Source organism: Sardina pilchardus, chromosome 15, assembly GCF_963854185.1.
Source record: "Sardina pilchardus chromosome 15, fSarPil1.1, whole genome shotgun sequence".
Lineage (NCBI taxonomy): Eukaryota > Metazoa > Chordata > Actinopteri > Clupeiformes > Clupeidae > Sardina > Sardina pilchardus.
In genome coordinates this window covers 14,250,120-14,269,789 of record NC_085008.1, presented here as the reverse complement: position 1 = coordinate 14,269,789, position 19,670 = coordinate 14,250,120, and the positions used below count along the sequence as shown (strand labels likewise).

General features: G+C 51.2%; 1 protein-coding gene across 1 annotated transcript in view; it reads right to left on the bottom strand.

The window, feature by feature from the left end:
- Positions 1–5,010: 5,010 nt before the first annotated feature.
- Positions 5,011–19,670, bottom strand: part of ncanb (neurocan b) — a 60,856-nt gene continuing 46,196 nt past the window's right edge. Inside the window, exons 10-14 of the mRNA XM_062556505.1 lie at positions 11,849–12,007; positions 10,725–10,807; positions 9,799–9,943; positions 5,471–5,653; positions 5,011–5,159 (exon numbers count right to left, since the gene is read on the bottom strand). Coding sequence (XP_062412489.1) covers positions 5,011–5,159; positions 5,471–5,653; positions 9,799–9,943; positions 10,725–10,807; positions 11,849–12,007 — 719 coding nt within the window. The remainder of the gene's footprint in view (positions 5,160–5,470; positions 5,654–9,798; positions 9,944–10,724; positions 10,808–11,848; positions 12,008–19,670) is intronic.

Genomic DNA, 19,670 nt, shown 5'->3' with positions numbered 1-19,670 from the left:
TTTGAAAGGTCTGTGATGGTCTGTGTCACACAAAAGAATACAAAGCAGTGGCCGTACCAATCCATACCAATGCTAGCCTGGTAGAACACAGATAGATGAACCTGTTAGCAAATTTGAATTCACTCTGCAGGTCAGTCTGGCAGGTAAGTCAATGACGCCTTTCCAGACGAACTCTCAATCTCAACTGAGATATGCTGTCTGGTGTCAACGAGGCGATATCAGTGCCAAAGCATTCTTTGGACAGTTTGAGGGAAAAGAAATCATAAACATAGAGTTATATCGCAGATCCAATCAAACTTTTTAATGATAAGTTTCAAGAAGAGAACACAAAGACAGGACGGAAATTCATAACATCACTAAATATAGATTAGTATATACAGACCAAAGTCATAGAGTCTATTTCGGAACATACAGTAACAGAGCTTGCTGTGGTTGCTGAAAACCAGAACATAGTTTTTGAAGAGGCCTACAAGTGGGTCTTTCCGACGGCCAAAGGAATGGAATAGCTGCTCTAGGAAAACCCAAAAGAGGCGAGAAAAACGGCTCAATGACTCTAAGCAACAAACACATCTAGATTTAAGAAAAACGAAAAACGGGAGATCCTCACTGAGTATTATTTACATGGCAAAGGAGGAATTCCCACACAGACTCTGCTACAAATCTGGAGGTCTCGCCCACCTCTGCTGAACAGTGAAACAGATGTTGTTGGTTTTCTATAACCAAACCAAAGTATCTAAGACAAAATGTCATGGATCACACACGAAAAGGAACAGAAACAACCTACACTGAATATCTAAACATGAGTTCCACTTTTTTGGGATGGATTAAGGATAAATAATGTATAAGGGCATCAAAACAAATCAAGGCTGGTATGAGGTGGTTTTTTTAGCTCTAAATCTCAGTCTGAATGAAATGAAACAGAAGGAGCTGAGAGCCTGGGAAAACATGAATATAAAGAGAATGACACTCAGCACACACACAAAAAAACAAGCTGTCCTACATGACAGGAGGAACTCAAAGGACTCCCTGCGTCAAGGTTTTGCTGACAGCGTTTACAAACCGTCTTCGGAGGTCAAATATATACACTGTTTTATCTGCACAAACCAAGGACGCCTTTGAGCTGTGTGCATGGATTACTTTTTCAAAAGAGCAAGAGGGGGGGAAAAAAGAGAGTGGGACCACTCTGCACAGTAATTAGTGTGAGTGCACCAGGCACCAGGCACCAGTCACCTCTGCGGGGCTCACATGTGTCCTGTCGTTGGCGAGACAGGTCCTCTGAGAAGCGGCGGGTTTCGGCCGGCGACGCGAACGGGCGGCCGTCCGTCCCGCCGCGGCGCCCGTGCCGTCGTTGTCAGCGGCTGCTGAGTGTCGACGTCTTGCAGATGGCCCGAGCAGACCTGCTCTCCGTGAGACGCGTAGCACAAACACACACACATTCACACACGTGTTTGTGTGAGGAGAGACCCTTGCCTTTGAAGTTGCCTTCCCCCCGCCACGCTGCCATGTGATTCGCCGCCAGGGGGATAGAGGGCTGCTTGTAATGAGATGACAAGGGAGCTGGGAGTCGGCGGTGGGGGGTTTACTGTCAGGGATAATCTGGCCTGTTGCCGGGGCTAGCGGAGACTTATATTAAGGAGCAGGAAGCGTGGGGAGAGAAGAAGGGAGAAAGACGCAGAGGCTGGCTACGGCGCGATGAGGTGGCAGTAATGCCCGGCTCGGAAGCCTTCTAAGCAGCTGCCACTGGAACAATCGCTGCCACCAGAGGGACGGGCAGCCCTGCCAGGCAAATCTGCTCACGTTGGCTCGATCCCGTCCGAGAGCGCCGCTCCTACCCACAAGCCACCCCCCCTCCCCACCGCCATCCACCCCCAAACGCAGATCGGATAATACGCTGGAAATTAGATACCGACGCCCGGCGCTCCTACCAAGCGGTGGCTTGCGGCCGGCGGCGGGGCATTGATGGATGTGCGGCACGAACGCGGGGCCTAGATTAAATAGAGGGCACCTCATTCCCACCGCTCTCGCCGCCCCGCTCCGCTCCTGCCTCACGCGCCTGTCCTCCTTTTCAAACTTATGCGGCACCGTAAATACAAGAGGGCAAGGTTAACTCCTCATTAGGACTTGTGCTTCGGAGTGGAGCTGCATCCTTCTTCTCTTCAGAATGCACGGAAACCAGTAAGGAGAAAATGCCATGCCATCCTTAGGAAGACATCCACTGATTGTACTGTACTAGTATGTACAAGGATGTACCCTGGGCTGAGTTACATTAAGTAGTATCATCCCTCTTAAGAGTTAAGTACAAACTAAGTTGAGCTAAGCACAAACTCAAAAAAGAGTTAAGTACAAACTCAAAAAATTCTACACTGCATCACTTGGATGCAAGGATGGCTCTGTAAACTATGGCCCCTGTGTGGTCTGACTGGCTCTGCAGCAATTAGAGAGGAAACTTAGCCACAGGAAAACCCCAGCTCACCTCAGAGGGGCTCTTCCAGTCAGTGTGCCAACAAACAGCTGTGAACAACCTCCGTTTGGCAACCGCCGCGCATCATTAAGGCCAACACAATTAAACCGCCACACTGTTCGCCTTCTGCTAGGCTTTGAGTGGTCCACCAGAGGGGCTTGTGAGTGGCCACAGACTGGAGTGCTGATATGGCTCGAGGATGGCACGATGGCACGATGGCAGGTGACTGTCCAGACGGTGCCACCTGAGTAAATCCTGGGCAGGCGCATCAGTGACTGCTTAGATAAACACCTTTAATATGCCAATTAGATAATCATGATGGATTATACATTATCTCTAATAACACGCTGTCATGTCATGGCACGCCATCACTGGGCTAGATAGGTGAGGAAAAAACAAACCGATTTAAATTCCAGGCTCATAGCTTTCGCCTCTGGATGTTAAGAGGGGGGGGGGGGGGGGGGGGGGGGATAAACAACAGCCAATCATATCCTGACGTCTGACCGAAGCTCCAGATAGCGGATTCCTAGTCCACACACGCCAGTCCAAATCCCTATCATGTCAAGGAGGGATAAGGCCTGTGACAATAACCTCTCCATTAATTAAGCATGCTTTAAGAGAGATTAATTGTACAGATTGCAGAGCCTTTTCTTCCACTTTCTGGTCATGTCTCTGTCATTGACAAGGTGGATAAAGGCGGAGACAGAGGGACTCGGGAGGCTTGTCTGGGGATGGAGGTGTAGGGGAGGAGGGGAGGAGGGGGGTGGGGGTGTTATCTTAAAGGGGTGAAAAGACAGTGATAAGCACACATGTGGCTTTCAGAGAGAGAGATGAGAGAGGGAGGGAGATGGAGAAAGACAGAGAAAGAGAGAGAAGGAAAAAAACTTGGCCTTAATTTCCTCTCTCTTTCTCTCTCTCTCTCTCTCTCTCTCTCTCTCTCTCTCTTTCTCCATGTAGTGGGAAAGGTGGTGCAGTCACGTTCACTGTCGCAGTCCCTCTTTGTTAACCAGGACACGAACCTGGAATTCAAACACTGCCTCTGAAGCATGGGCTAAGCACCGGACCGTCCTCTCCATTCAGAATACAAAAAAAATAAAATAAAAAAAAGTTGGCCACTCAGGCTCTCCTTTCGGCCTCCTTCACCCCTCCGACCCTCTGAGCCGTGACAGTTTAATCCCGTCTCACCGGTCAGCCATATTTACCCTCCAAGCGCTTTAACGGCCACCTTTTATGCGGCGGATGGCCGAACAAAGGTACCCCACAATGATGTCCGTTGGGGATCCAAGCCTCCTTGACTTCTTCTGTGTGCTATCTTCACTAGCGTTTCTTTTTTTGGAGGGGGGGGGGGGGGGGTAGGGGGCTAATTATGAGCAAAGGGATGCTAGCTGACGGCTGCCTCAAACAGCTGGTCACCAGGCTATTTGATGTAGTGTATGCAGAGCCGAGTGCAATTATGGGCAGAGATTTGCAGCTACCTTCTCCTGTGCTGACAGGGCCTGACAGCACAATTTGTCCTCACCAGGGCAGCGCGTGTGAAGCCCACAGACAGCCTGAAAGGAGCTCCAGTCTATAAATTACACAGTCAAATCACCCGCAAAAAGGCAAGACACCCACTCTCAGTCTGACAAGGGGGGGTTGTACAGAGAGCTTCCACAGAGAGCATTGCCCACAGACGTCTACCACCAGGGGGCGCGCTGGTCCCTTTGGGCTTTTACATGTTTGGTGACTCATCAGAAGGGGTTTTTATGGAAGGTCTTTATGCAAACAAGTGCTTGAAAAAGCCATTCCCTCGACTGAACCAGCGCAGGTTCATCTGAGAGTCAAGCGGTTTTAAAGCTCTCAGTCGAGCTGGTCTATAGCTTTGAGCAATGCTAAAGCGCCCTGGAAATCAATGCGACCGCCAGGCTCTTAAAGGAAACAGATACATCACCTCAGAGGGCCAGCACCGGTTAAGGAAATGTTTTTGCAGTGCACAAAATCGAAAAACGGCTCAAGACTGTGAACACATTTTGGAAAAGTAAAAAAAAACCCATCTGACCAGATGATACCACAGATAACATGTTCAGCTGAAGAAGATGAGATGACTAAGTGACAGTGTTCTGCAAACTAAGATTGTTATTTACAGTTTGTACCACATCCTCAACATCTGTTCCTGTATAAATAAATAAATACAAGATAAATAAACAATAAATAATCAAACCAAGCCATCAGTATCAAACAACCATCCATCTAACCAACCAACCAACCGTCGGCAACTCAGTCCCCTTAACACAAAGCAAAGGAGAAGGCAAAGGGAGCCAAAGAAGAAGAGGGCACAGGGGTCAGGGGATGAGGGAGATGAGAGAGTTCCAACAGATGGTTCTAGTCCTTGTGAGGTCCAGGGTGTCCCCCCCTCACGGCCGTGCACACACAGCTTTACTGAGGGCTTCTGGGGCAAACGGAGCAGGGTCAGGTGTGTGTGTGTGTGTGTGTGTGGGGGGGGGGCGTTGTTGGGTGAGGGGAGAGGGGGGCTCTTTCAGGCATTTGGAGGGGGTAGGGGGGCGTTTGGTTTAGGAGTGGCCGTGACCGTGACCGTGGCCGTGGTTCTGCTCTCTGTCCTCTCCCCTGCGGTGTCCCCCTCCGCCGTGCTTCCTGTGCTTTCTGCGCTCGTGGTGGGACTTGTGGTGATGGTGGCGCCGGTAACGGTGAGACCTCCGAGCTATAAACGGAGAGAGAGAGAGAGAGAGAGGAAGTCAGAGAGGGGAGACAAACAGACAGCTTTCATCTGGTAGCATCTGTTCTACGTCAAACGCTATTCTATTTTGGGAACCTCATTTTTTTTTTTCAATAAAAGGAACAACCGAAGACTACATTTCCACACAAATGGCGGCATGACATTCTACAAAGACAATGTTTTTCTTCAGTAGGATGAATATGAAATTATGTTAATGGCGACCGAGGGAGTACATTAGTGAGATGGCAGGACAGAGGACCTCTCGTGATGAGTCAGTCCCAGCGGCTGTCACTCACACTTTGTGCAGATGATCTTGGGCCGGTCCCACTTCCCGTTGGCTCGGCACTTGATGGTGGGCACGTGGCGTTGGAGGAAGCCGTCGGCACACTGGTAACGCGCCACCGAGTGGATGTCGTAGTGGGAGCGCTTCCGACCAATCAGGAAGCCGTTGTTCACCATGGGAGGCGTGTCGCAGAAAACTGGAGCCAATAGAAAGAGGGGAACAAAAAAACTGAGAGGTTGAGTTTCTCCTCGTTCACACTTTCCTAAATGGAAAAGTGGTCTTTTTGTCATGGGTTGTTCTTTAACATAACATTAACACGACTCATTTCCACAGACAACAATTTCGTCAGGGCCCATTTAGACGTCAACCCTGAGGACAAAAATGTCTAAAAACATCATGTGCAAGAACAAAGCACCTGAAAAGAAGTGAAGGAAGAGGTGGTTTTATTGTTGCCTATGTGACAAGATGTGTGTGTGTGTGTGTGTGTGTGTGTGTGTGTGTGTGTTGTACTGTCCACTCATTTAGAGACTCCTGAGTAGTGACTCGTACCGACAGGCCCAGCAGACTTTCGAGCTTACGTGGTGGACAGACTAAAGGCCTCGCGGCTAAGAGGCAACACCTCAGTGACCTCGCCGTGGTGACGCTGACGTGCCAGAGTGACACAGTGTCAAACAAAAGCCACGGGGCTCGCCGTCAAGCCAAGGTGACGCAGCTCAGCACAGCGCACTTCCACACTCTCTCCTTGGGTGGTGCTGTTGAGTCTGAAACACGAGTGGCACTAGTGCAGAGTTTTCACTGGGGCTGTGTGGTTTCGTGGCACATTGTCACTGTGTGTGTGTGTGTGTGTGTGTGTGTGTGTGTGTGTGTGTGTGTGTGTGTGTGTGTGTGTGTGTGTGTGTGTGATGGGGCTACTAAGCGCAGTCTCCAGAGGGGGACACTCAACACCTCCGAGAGGACCAGCAATTACAGTTGACCGAGCAGCCCTCTTGCTAACACACACACACACACACACACACACACACATACACACACACCCCAAGGAGCTCCTAGAGTAACCTCCTCCAAGCCCTGAGCCTGTTCACTCCTCCACTTCATCCTCCTGCTTTATCAATCTGGCCAGGGAAGCCCAATGCCATTAACCCTGCAGAAGGATTTCACGGCACATTTGCAATCAAATTAATTCAAGCAAGAACACCCAGGGTTATCTGTCTCGCACACTAATCAGAGAATTTAAAAGGGGGGTTGGGGGGTGGGCTAGGGATTGATCCGCAGGGGGTGGTTGGGGGGGTGGGAGGGGGCTTTAATGTCAGCCGCGACCCCACCAAGGTGACGTGTGTGTCTCCCTTTTGTCGGCCACCCTTGAGCACCCTTGGCGACGGACGGAGCCTCTTTGTCTGTGCGTGCAGTGAAAAGGCTTGACCTTCTGTGCGGAGCCACGCAGCCAAATGTCATCCTGAGAGATCCTACCACCCAAACAAAGTACCACAAGCTGGATCGATATCAGAGGAAGAGGCATGCTGGGGCCGAAGATTGCAGATAACTATAGATACCCACCCCCCCCTCCTCCCCACCCCCACTAACCACCAAATAAATAATCCGACAGATAATCCATCAATGTCTCGGGCGTCTTTTTTTCTATCCCCTTCGTCCGATTGATGTTTAAATCTGCAAGGTATTTGCAGTTTTTGATGTAGCGATTGGTGGGGAGAGAGTTATTTTCTCTCTCTCTCTCTCTCTCTCTCTCTCTCTCTCTCTCTCTCCGCTGCCTATGGCAGAAAAAGAACAAGAAAAAAAAAATGGCACGCTTTGAATTTCCACCAAGGCTTTTCGCACGGGGGGAAAATAGCAGCAGCATTTCAATAGATCAATATTCCCTGGGTCTCGGTGGGGCCACTCTTGGCAAGGGCAAGGCCCTGATATTTTTACACGCACTGTAAATGCCTGCCAGCCAGCGGTCAGGGGTGATTTAGAGAAGCACCGGCGCACTGAGAGGGCAGCCGAGCCCACTCAGCACTTTGCATGGCCGCCGGCTGCCTGCCCATACCTCCCCCCATCCCTCCATCCTTCCTTCCTTCCATCCATCCATCCCTCCATCTGTCAGTCCGTGCCGTCGTCGTCTTGTTCCGCGGGCCTCTTATCTATTGCATTTGTGATTAGGTGTTGGCTGTGGCGATGGCATGTCTGACAACGGCACGACAAATGCAGATGAAAACACAGGAGCAAGAGGGGGTGCAGTGCAGGCACAGGACACAGTGCCACTGCTCTGTGAGGCTGCTCAGGAGTTCTGCCACATGTGTTATTTTAAGAGCGTACTAGCGTCAGAAGGGGCTGAAAGATTCAGGGGAGGAAGAGTAGGAGGAAGATGAGGAAGAGGAGGAGGAGGAGGAGGGTGGAGATATCGCTGAGGAGATGATGGGTGAGGGGGGACTGTCTGCTGTAGGGGAGGAAGCAGAGGATGAGGAGCAGGAGAAGGAGGGGGAGGAAGAGGAGGAGGTCACTGAGGAGACGTTGGGTGAGCCGAACCGTCTGCTGTAGGAGAGGAGGCAGAGGATGAGGAGGGGGAGGAAGAGGAGGAGGTCGTCGAGGAGATGTTGTGTGAGGGGAACCGTCTGCTGGAGGGGAGGTGGGGCGGGAGGTTAACAGCAGGAGGCCTCCAGAGGGCAGGCAGACAGCGGCGGGGCTGGGCCCCAGGACTGGAGCTTTGGCCCCCGGGACACAGTGCCTGGGGGGGAGAGGGGATCTCTGACCAGCATGCAGATGTGCCCAGCGCCACATTCTGCCCTCTGTAGCTCATCCTCTATCACACACCGTTTCTCCTTGTCTCTCTAATGCATATGAAACACACACACACACACACACACACACACACACACGCACACACAAGCACACATACTGTACATGCACTGCCTCACAACCGTAGTCTCATGTAATACACATACACACAAACACAGACACACACAGACACAGACACAGACACACACAAAGAAGGAGACGAATCAAGGGATCTGACACTAACTGCTCCATCATGAGGAACACATCTCCTGATTGGCCGGTATCCTGTGTGATTGAGGTACAGCATAGTCCTGAATAACAACCACACAGACTGTTCCCACTCTCACTCTCTCACTCTAACTCACTCTCACTCAGCCACCCGTGATCACACTGCTGATCTGAAGCACCTTTATCTGCCCCCAGCTACCGCAGATAACCTGGCCACACACACACACACACACACACACACACACACACACACACACACACACACACAACCAGGCAGGACAGTACAAGGAGCCTGCCACTGCTTAGCAAGCTATCAAAGGGCCAAACGCCGTTCACAATTAAATCCTAAAATTAAATGGATGTTAAACGGTGAAGTAAAAGGTCATTTTATTTTAATGAGGTGTAAAAATACTTTTGGAAAATCGGATGTAGAAATGACCCACATGGGGAGGGTAATGCGGTCTGCGGAGACGGCCGCGCGGGGATGTGTGCGGGGGGTCCGTCGCAGGGGAGGTGCCTTGGTGTCAGTGGCGACGTGCCTGGTTCTGGGCGACCCACCTACGGCGTCGCATAAAACGTCGCTATTTTTACACGCGCTGTCTGTCTGCTCCGTATGCAAATGGCATGACAAGGGCAGTTTAATGAGCTGATGGAGGAGCGCGGCGGCGGCGGCGTGGAGCTGGGTGGCCGTGGGGATCTGAGGAGCTCCGGAGGAGGAGGAGGCGTCACGGAGACGGAGAGAGGGGAGGCGCGGAGGGAGGCGTGATGAGGCCTCGTCGTGACAGACACGGCACGGCACGGCCTAGTCGCCTAGTCCCAACACCCCTGCAGATTAACCTGCAGCTCCCCAAACAACACCAATGGCCTGCCAGGAGGAGTGTAGTCCAGTCTGTCTCTTGCTTGAGCCTGTGCGCAGGTGCATACTGGATCTGCTCTGCTCTGTCTGTGTGAGTGGAGTGTGCATATGCGAGTGAGTGGGTGCATGAGAGGAAAATAGAATGAGAGAGAGTGTGGGAGAGAATCAGAGAGAGAAACAACAACAGCGCGCAAGTGTTTATTTAAAGCAGTGTGCATTTATCGGTGTGTGTGTGTGTGTGTGTGTGTGTGTGTGTGTGTGTGTGTGTGTGTGTGTGTGTGTCTGCGTGTGTGTGTGCTCGTATTTGCACAGTGTGGATGTGAATGAGCTTTTGAGAAATGCTAAGTACTACAGCTGGATGCACTGATATGATCCATAACACTGAGTCGATGACTAGAGTAGATGACTGTGTGCACTGCACTCTCAGCAGCAGGCTCAGGTACGGCGGTAGAGAGGCCGCCCGTGCCCGGGCTCCCAGCGCTCACCTGTGCCTTTCTTGCAGATGTAGGGCAGGTTGTAGTTGCAGGGCACGTCGTTCCACTTGCCGTTCTCGTGGGCTATCATCACCACACAGTCCTCGCCTCCCGCGAAGAAATTATCCGGTTGGTTCTCACGCCAGTTCTCATATTGCTGCAAACAGTGGGGGAGGCAGGACAATCTTACACCAGACACACACTGTTATACACTTCAGCACAAGCAAGTATCTTGCGCCTCTATGTTTTATTTAGCCTGGTATTTATACAATGGCAGTTTATGGCATACTGTAAGGTTGTGCTTCTATGTTTTATTTAGCCTGGTATTTATACAATGGCAGTTTATGGCATACTGTAAGTTTGTAGAACACAGTTAAACTGTATAATAGATCTACAGTATCTGTGAAATAGATCTAGAGGTATCAACATGCGGTCAGAGAGTAGTGAGAGAAGCTAAACATAATTAAAGAAGCTGATTTAATTCATTTGCGCAATTCACAGTTCCAGCTTGTTGCTACTTTAATTGCTACTTTAATGTCACGGACGTGACTAAACAAGTTTGTTATGAATACAGACTCCAGCCAAACTCCTCCTGACAGGAAATGTGACAACCAAGCAGAATTTGTCACACTAATCTCAATTACAGCACCAATCAACACGTTTTCTCACTAGCACCAATGCTACTTGAGCTATATGAGCTAAACCTGGCACACTGTTGATCAATCTTCTAATAGTTCTCTTCCACATTTCAGTCCAATTTCACCACAGCTGTCCCCAGATAGACACTGTACAGTATATTGAAAAATCCATTTGGCCCTGTGAGCTTTCAACAAATTACAATTGAGGTCCAAACTCAAATATTTAATCTTTGTGTTTGAGTAAGTTTGAAATAGACTGACGGCTGATGAGTTGGCAGATGGCATCCTCCACGCACTCACCAGGTCCATGTTGTCAGTCCACTGGAAATCCTCTTCCACAGTGCGGTCGTTCAATCCAATCCAGGTGTTGTCATGACTCAGCCCTGATTAGGAGAGCAATCAAGTGTCCAAACAAACACACAAACAAACAAACAAACAAACAAACAAACAGGTTATAAACATGACACGACACACACGTCAGTCCAACACAGGCTCAGGTAGCAGGCAGCGGCTGCACTGTACAGCAGAATCGGTGGCTCTGTTAGCCAGCTGACGAAAAACTCCTTGTGTCAGCACTCTCGCCGGGTCCCGTCTCGAACGGCCGACCCGGTCCGATCCGGCGGGACCGCCGTAGTGCTGATGTTGTCACTCAGGCTTTCATGTCTCGACAGCAAGCTGCCACATCATCCTGACCATAATGCATTCATGAGATTTTTTGGGGAGCGGTGTAATGGAATTTCAATCATCGTGTTACTGATTAACATCATTATGAGCTCCATTAATCTTCCTAATGGATACGGCTCCCCCCTCCCCCCTTATTGCAGGGGTGGGGACGTCCATTTTCAAGGCAATTAAACCCACTTTTTTGGGGGGAGGGAGTGTGAATTGTGCCACCGCTAGATGTGAGCAAAGGGTCTGAAATGGATAGTCCCTGCCAGCGCGATAGCGTCACCCCCAGTGAGAGAGACGGATTAAGCCGCAACCCTGGGTGATTTCAGCGGCTCTAATGCTGTTATCAATGCCAGGCGACGGGCAAGAGAGAAAAGTAAGGCCCCCCCTGTGGTCGAACAGAGCCCTTCTGGACGCCTCAGTAAACCACGGCTAATCAAATGCCCAGTGGGGCAGGACGCCCCGGGGTCCCGGGCACTCTCCGTGGAGCATGGGGCCACTTTGGGGCAGAGAGGTGGCGCATTCACAGAAAAATGGCCACATACACAACTGTGCCACTGAGCTTATGGTAGAGACTTGGAGAATACACTGTGGAAATGCATTGCCTACTATAAATGCACTAGTGAAGAGAAGAAAGAAGAAATATTGCTGGCTGTTTCCTCCAATGTGTCAGTACAAATGCACCAAGAGAATAATGGCTATATTTAAACATATCGTTTTCCTATATTATTGTAGAACAGGAGGTGTCTGCCCACCATTGACAAACTTCTGCTCCTCCAGGGAGTGGACGCTGGCCAGGTGGCCGTTGTGCTCGCGGCAGTCCTTCTCCGCGTCCTCCCAGGTGTGCCGGTGGGTGAAGTACCTGTAGCAGTGGCCGTGGAACTTCCTCCAGTTGTGATCGCAGCCCTCCGTGTCTGCAAAGAGAGGAAAGAGAGGAGGGAGAGAGAGAGAGAGAGAGAGAAAGTTTTAAGTTTGGGAGGGATTTGTGATGCCGACACAGAGCATAGGGTTCTGTCAGGCTGACTGTTACACAGCATAATCGACACACTCACACTCACACTCAAACTCACACACACATACTCACTCACACACACACACACACACACTCACACACACTCACTCTCACACACACTCACACACAGAGAGAAAGAGAGAGACTCTCTCTCTCTCTCTCTTTACACACACACACTCTCTATGACTTGTCAGGCAGTCCTACCCTCTAGTTCTCCGTAATGGTAATGCTCAGCTTGAACTCCTGCAGCTTGACATGTCTGTGCCAGTTTCATTTCCCTTCCTCTCTCTCTCTTTCTCTCGGTCTCTCTCTCTCTCTGTCTCTCTCTCCTGCTCCGTAACGCTCTGCCCCCCCCCACCTCAACCCACCCTCAGACACACACCCCCACACACCTAATCCACTGAGGCGTACATTATGAGGAAAAAGCTTAGCCGTACCACAAGCGCCTCTAATCTATTCAAATGACAACAATCCGCAGAAATGTCTTCCGCCGCCATGGTAACTAGCAGGCTAATTAAGCCCTGTCACCCCCCTGTCAGTGCGCTCTCTCATGCCAGCCCTATGGGGGGTGGAGGGTGAGGGTGAGGGGAGGTCACTGGCTGGCATGTCCCAACCCAGACATGAGGGGTAATCTGCCCCCCCCTCCAAACCCCCAAGTGGAGATGGGCAGGAGGGAGCGAGGGGTAAAGGTTTATCTGTCGGAGCCCCACTCTGGGCACCTGATCCGCGGGAGGGAGAGAGGCTCGCTTTAGGGGAGCCCATTTTCCTCCGGCAAATCTGAAGCGACACCCGTAAATTGGGCAGCGCAAATTGGGCCGTATGGAGCTCTGTTTAACATGCAGACAGCTGCAGGATGGGCCCGGAGCAGAGCGGGGAGCAGGGGAGGAGGAGACGGAGGGGAGGTGCGGGAGGGAGGAGGCCAGAGAGGAGGCGAGCTGGGAAATCTCTTCTACCTGCCAGAGTCATCCAGAGGAGAGGCTGAAGGCTGCTCAGGAACAATGTGAACATCGTCATCTCCTGATACCTGGCTCTCTCTCTCTTTCCTCTCTCTCTCTCTCTCTCTCTCTCTCTCTCTAGCTCTCTTGCTTTCTCTCTATCAATGCTCTCTATCAAACACACACACAGACACACACAAAAACAAACAGACGGGCACACCCACCCACTCTATCTTTTTTTTTTGTCTATCTTTCTATTATGCACTCTCTTTTCTCTCCCTCTTTTTCTCTCTCATCTAAACACACACACACACACACACACACACACACACACACAGTTTCTCTTTCTCTCTCATCTAAACACACACACACACACAGTTTCTCTTTCTCTCTCATCTAAACACACACACACACTGGAGGAAAAATGACAGGCCTTGATGAAGGGAGGCCACTGGCTGACCAGCCGCTCAATAGCTGGGATTTCACAACCCATTACTCTGCCCGCCGCGCTCCGGAAAAAAAACCCGGAGCAGACGTCGGGCTCCAGCCAGCTCCGGCTTAAACGCGCTCCCTGCCCTCTCCGCCAGCCAGCGCTCCGCTCCTCTCTGCGCCGCGCCGCTGTGTTTGCACGCCAAGGTGCACATGCCGGAGGGGATTATGGGTAGATTGTGTGACCGCATCTGCATAATGGGCACGCCGCCCCACCGCGGGGCCTTGGGTGAGTGTTGAGAGAGTGCGATGTGGGTCAGCCAGCTGAGCTGAGTCGCCGCCGCCGCTGTGCTCTCCCGGCCAGCCAGCCACAACAGCGCAGCTCCGTCCAACCTCTCACAGGCATGGGGTCTGCAGGTTGAGGGGCCTCATCTCAGCACGAAACATCAACATAAAAAGACTATAATAGCCCCGGAGCCCATAAAAAAGGAATAAAAGCAGTAGACCTTTTTATGGAGGGTAAAATCCACATAATGTTTATCAAACATAAAACCCCACTGTGCCAGTGTTGAGGTGGAAGGTTCACCTTCTTCTTTGCCACAGAGGGGACAAACACGTCACCACCTCCCCCGACGAGGGAATGTGAAGGTGTAACAAAGAGAGCAGTGCAATGTTCCACACTTGCGCTGAGAAGACAAGAGAGTCGTGACAGCTCGCCGAGAAAGCACTCTGTGCTCCTTTTAACATTTTCCGGGCTGTTCCCGGGGTCTCTCCGGTCTCCGCTGAGAAAAAAATGATGAGATGCCTCCTTGCCCCTGCCGCTGCTCGCTGCCACCGCCGAATCCACTCTCTGCAGTCTAGCTGAGCTGAAAATACACTGCGTGCTCCGCTCTCACCGACTGTGAGCCACTGCTATGAATGTGTGATGTGTTTGCCAGACAGTTGTGATGGAGGCATCCGAATGGACAAATGGGATGATTGTGGCACTTTTAGGGAGATGCATCCTCTCATCTGACCACACAGTACTGTTAAGCTCAACAAAACACAGCTGCACTCTGTGCAGATCAAGTAAACAGGCACCTCCCTTGCCCTCTATATGATCACATATTTAAACGCAAACACAAACACAGATGCCTATATAACAAACATAAGCACAAATATGTACTGTATGCTGCATACTTGTTACAGAGAGGAGCGCTAGCTTCCGCCTCCCTCCTTAATACCTTCCGAAACAGTTTGATGGCACAGCGGTTGGTACATTGTATTACAGTGGGAGGGCATCCAAGCTGGCAAAGACGAGCACCGTTATCTCCCCAAAGCCAAGGGGAAATAGAGACACTGGAGCCTTTACAAGTTGCCGTGGGCAACACGCTGGCTCTCCGCCCGGACGGTGTGTCACGGAGCCGTGGGGTGGAGGAGGAGGAGGAGGAGGCGGTGGCCCGTTGCCATGGCACCTCGCTGCCAGGCCCCAACCGCAACCCCACACGGCCGTGGGTAATGCCACGGAGGAGTGGCGCCAACGCCAGGACGATGGCGACACATGTAGATTAAGTGACTCATGACATGATCAGCCATCGGCAAAGAAAAAATGAGCCTGGGGGGCTTCAGGAGACAAACGGAAGCATTAGCAGGAACGGGGACACAACAAGAGACAGCTTCCTGTCTGAGTACCGACACTTTTCACATCCTCCACTCACCACCTCGATTCACCACCAACAACAACATCTCTATAGCGCGATGAATGGGGAAGAGCGGAGGCTGGCAACAACGGCACTTAGAGGAATGTGTGTTGAAACTGGGCCATGTGCAACCTGCCCATTTCTATGTGCGGCGCCAGTCTCCCTGCCTCTCTCTCTCTCTCTCTCTCTCTCTCTCTCTCTCTCTCCCCTTCCCCAGCTGACGTTCCCTTTTGCTTAGGTATTTATTTATAGTATTTCCAAAAGGCTGCCATCGAAGCCAACACGTCGAGTCAGAGGCGTCGTTTGATTAATATTCCCGCCGACTGAATTAGCAGCGGCTTAAAGATATATATATAAAAAAAGGGCAAATGCTTCCGTCTGAGTGATTGGGTCATTTATCCACATCACAGCGCCGCGCTTCAGCCCCGTCCCGCTTAGAGATGTGATGAGCATTTCATGTGTCGCTGTTTTTTTTTTTTTTTCGCTGTCTCACTTTGGGGGTGACTCTCTCTGCGATGATGACAAGATATTTTTTCTCCGCCGGAAAAGAAAAATGGTGCGAGCTCTCTTTCGGCACACTTTTTTTTTCGAGGGAAGGAAAAACGAGGACAGTTGTTGTTCAAATAATTTGCGGCAAAAAAAAAAAAAAAAAAAAGAGTACCTAATCCGGCCGACACGGAGAGGAAATCTAATCTGAGAAGATTACGGATGACAAAGGGACTGAGGCGGCCTCATTGCATCGAATTACCAACGGACATGACATTTACGGAGCTGTCACGGCGGAAGAAAAGTGAGGCAAATAAACACGGCGGTGGAGCCAGAGCAAAACGCATGAGACAGCCACTGCACCGCACCGCACACAGAGAGAGGGATAGAGAGACATGTGGAGAGAGGAAGTGGTGTGGAGAGAGAGAGGGGAAGATGGAAAGAGAGAGGAATGATTGCCAGTGAGAGAGAGAGAGAGAGACAGCATGCAGCACAAAAGGAGGCGTTTGGAGAGAGGAAGATTACCTGACTGAAAGCATGCGCTGTGAGTGGGGCATGATGTGTTTTTGTGTATTTTTGTGAGTGTGTGTGTGTGTGTGTGGGTATGAAGGCAGAATCCTGGCAATAATACAAAGAAGTGCAGAGTTTGTGTGTGTGTGTGTGTGTGTGTGTGTGTGTGTGTTTGTGTACAGTATGTGTTTGTGCAGAGGCTGAGGAGAGAGAGATGGAGAGAGTGAATGAAAGAGAAAAATGAAAGTGAAGAAAAAGCAGAGTGAAGGAGAGACAGAGGCAGGCAGGCGAGGGGAGGCAGACAGTGAGCGCTACTCCCAGATCCGTTTGTCTAATCCCTGCGGTGCGGTGGATTCTCCCGCACTCCCGTCCACTGAGCCGGCTCTTGTTAAGGCCAATTTGTGTCCACAGGACCGGCATTCTAGCGCACACTCACAGGCATGCTAGGTGAGTGCCTTCAGCGAGAGTGAACTGGGTTTACAGGGCGACCAATTACAGTCGATGTTGCCCAGGGGAGCCCATTAGACCGGACCCACGGTCAGGGTTCATCCCTGCTATTCTGCCAGGACCGTGGAGGTCAAGATAAGCACTGGGAATGCTCAGGGAGCGGATGCCGACTGTGGGTAGATGAGTGGACCTGCTGGGGGGTGGGGGTGGTTGGGGGGTTCTGGGAGAAGGGGAGCACCATCAGTTGGCAGGATCACTCGCTAGATTCCCTATAACATCCAGCAGTCTCGACTCGTGCCAACTGCAAGACGGCAAGTCCATCGCTCAACGTGCACCCGACAGACGGAGGCGATCACCGCTGGAGAGCTCCTTCTCATTTGGCCGGGGCGGCGAATTAAAGTACGGGAATTTATATTTCTTCGAAGCCCGTAAAAGACAAGGTGGGCTCCTTCGCCAAATCGACTTGGCAGCCGCGAGCAGTGGCAGCAGCAGATGGGGGGTAGCGAGAGAGCGATGCCTGCTGCATCTCTTCAGAGCGACAGCGTCTGACTGCATTGGAGGAGTTTTTTGGAGTTTGGGCCAGAAACTTCTGACAAAAAAAACCAAACAAACAAACAAAAAGAGAAAGAACGAAAGAAAGATGCAGGCAGAGAACTTCTCCGCCAACATCCGGGCCCACACCGATGCAGAGTCCCTGGAGAGCGGAAGACGCACAGCCGAGTTCCAGCGCACACAGGAGGCCTCGCTGGTGACAGCCGGCAGCAGCACAGCACGGCACGGCACGGCCCAGCCCAGCGCAGAGCCCCTCCAATCAGCTCCGCTCGGCTCCGCTCCCCTTCCCTTCAGTGGGCCGCCCTGGAGCTTTTATTCTCGTCACGCGTCCCCTCCTCTTGATTTTGTTATTACAGTAAATAAATCTTCATTAGCATTAATAGTGTCTAACGACCCAGAGGACGAGCCTGAGTGAAGCTGCCGTCACCAGAAGCACAAGCTGGCCGATGGCTGGCCGGGGAGGAGGAGGAGGAGGACTGGCGAGCACGGTGCTTTTTGCCTCACGCCGCCGTGTCCTCTCACAGGTCACACCTGCCTGTGTGTGTGTGTGTCTGTGTGTGTGTGTGTGTGTGTGTGTGCCACCGCGGCCCACTGTCACTCAGTCCGATGCCACCCCCTCACCGCTCCCCAGGAGGCCAAGTGGTGGGCACAGGGGACACGGACAGGGCAGCAGAGTAACGACGCAGGCCAGAGTGCCAGTTCCCCGGCAATGGGCTTGACCTGAACTGAACTCCGCTTAAAGCCACGCGGTTCGGCGGGAGCTGCACTGGCGGCCATGCCTCTCGCCTCAGAGCTAAATGAAGTCCAAAAAAAAGAGAAGGGAAAAAAAGAAAGAGGGAGAGAGCGGAGAGAGAGAGAGAGAGAATGGGCCAGTGGGAGTGCGGCCCTATCGCTCTGGACTAATGTGTGCACTCATGTTCCCATCAGAGCCTCGCAGCAAATCACTTAACACCTGAAATGACTGTCAGTGTCAATAAGACACAGGCACTTTAGCACGGGAGACTGTTTCCCAGAATCACTTTCACACATTGGGGAGAAAAAATAAATATTTCACAGATGTATTGCGACTGCGTCGAGCATATACAGGGAGGTTAGAACTAGACGAGAGAGAGAGAGAGAGAGAGAGAGAGACAGAGAGAGAGAGAGAGAATGAGAGATGGATATTGTGTGAGAGCAAATGACAGAGAAACATAGAGAAAGGAGAGAGAGAGAAGACATTGAGTGAGAGAGAGAGAGAGAGAGATCTTGGAGAGGATGTGAGTGACTGTCTCAGGGTGTGTAAGCCCAGTCTGCATTGTTCCTGGGCTCAGTAAGCCGCAGTAAGACCCACACTAATAACCTCCCAGGCCCACTGAAGGAACGGCACACAAGGGATTAGTACCTTTATCACCCCCCCGCTCCCCCCGTTCTCTCCACTAAATAAATATTTATGCTATGGCTATGGAGAGAGCAGTGCGAACGCATGCAGAGAGGAGGCATTAACAAAGCCATCGCATCTCCAGCAGTGTGGCATAAACAGCATGAAATGGGCTCCTTCCAGATAATCGTTGTGCAAACGCTTGGGATTAATTAACCACACATCTCTATAACTGCGGTTTTTCATTCGATTTGTAAACTGTTTGTTCCGGAGAGTGAGTGGAAGATGTGCTCGTTTTTTTTTTTTCCTCTCTCTCTCTCTCCTCCGACTTCTTCTTCTTCTTCTTCGGATTCCCTTCGGCCACTTTGGGATTCTTTCTTTCAAAAGCAAAAGTTTTTTTTTTTTTTTCCCTGACGATTAACTGGACGGGTAAAAGGAAGCGGGGGGAAAAAAAAAAAAAAAAGAAAAGCGGCAGTGGACTGTCAGCTCTGCCGACAGCGGAGAAATTGCCAGGTGCTCTTCACGGTGCTTGGGAAGCTGATGTGCTGAAGTAAGCAGCGCGCCGCATCGGGCTGCGTCGGCGTCGGAGGAGGAGGAGGAGAGCTTTTTGGAATCGGGATGACGGGCAATAAAAGAGCCATCACTCCCGAAAAGTGTGTCAGCGAGCGAATATGAGGATTTACGCGCTGAAATGTCGAGACACCAAAAAGCAGGCGAACGTCTTCTGTGTGGGTGGGGGGGGACGGGGTAGGGCATGATGGGTGGTGGTGGTGGTGGATGGGGAGGGGTGACAGGACCTTCTGTTACATGAGTAAACAACTCCCCCCCCCACCAACACATCACAGCTCTGTAAACACTGAGTTATTAATGTCGCATGTGGCTGACACGAACTTGCTTTCGGAGCATCTCAGTATGTTATTAATATCGCATGTGGCTGACACAAACTCCCTTTCAGAGCATCGCACTGTGTGTGGGCGACTCAATGTTCTCTGGAGCTGAGGTGATAAATGACACAATACCGAGAAAAAGCTACCGCGGCCTCAAACACACACTCTGTCTGATCTATCGCTAGCACATTCCGAGGTTATACTGCCTTTTTTTTCGACAAACGACGGCGTATGGCAGCTTATTGGTACCCTATACAACATAACGCGCTCGCTATGGAAATAC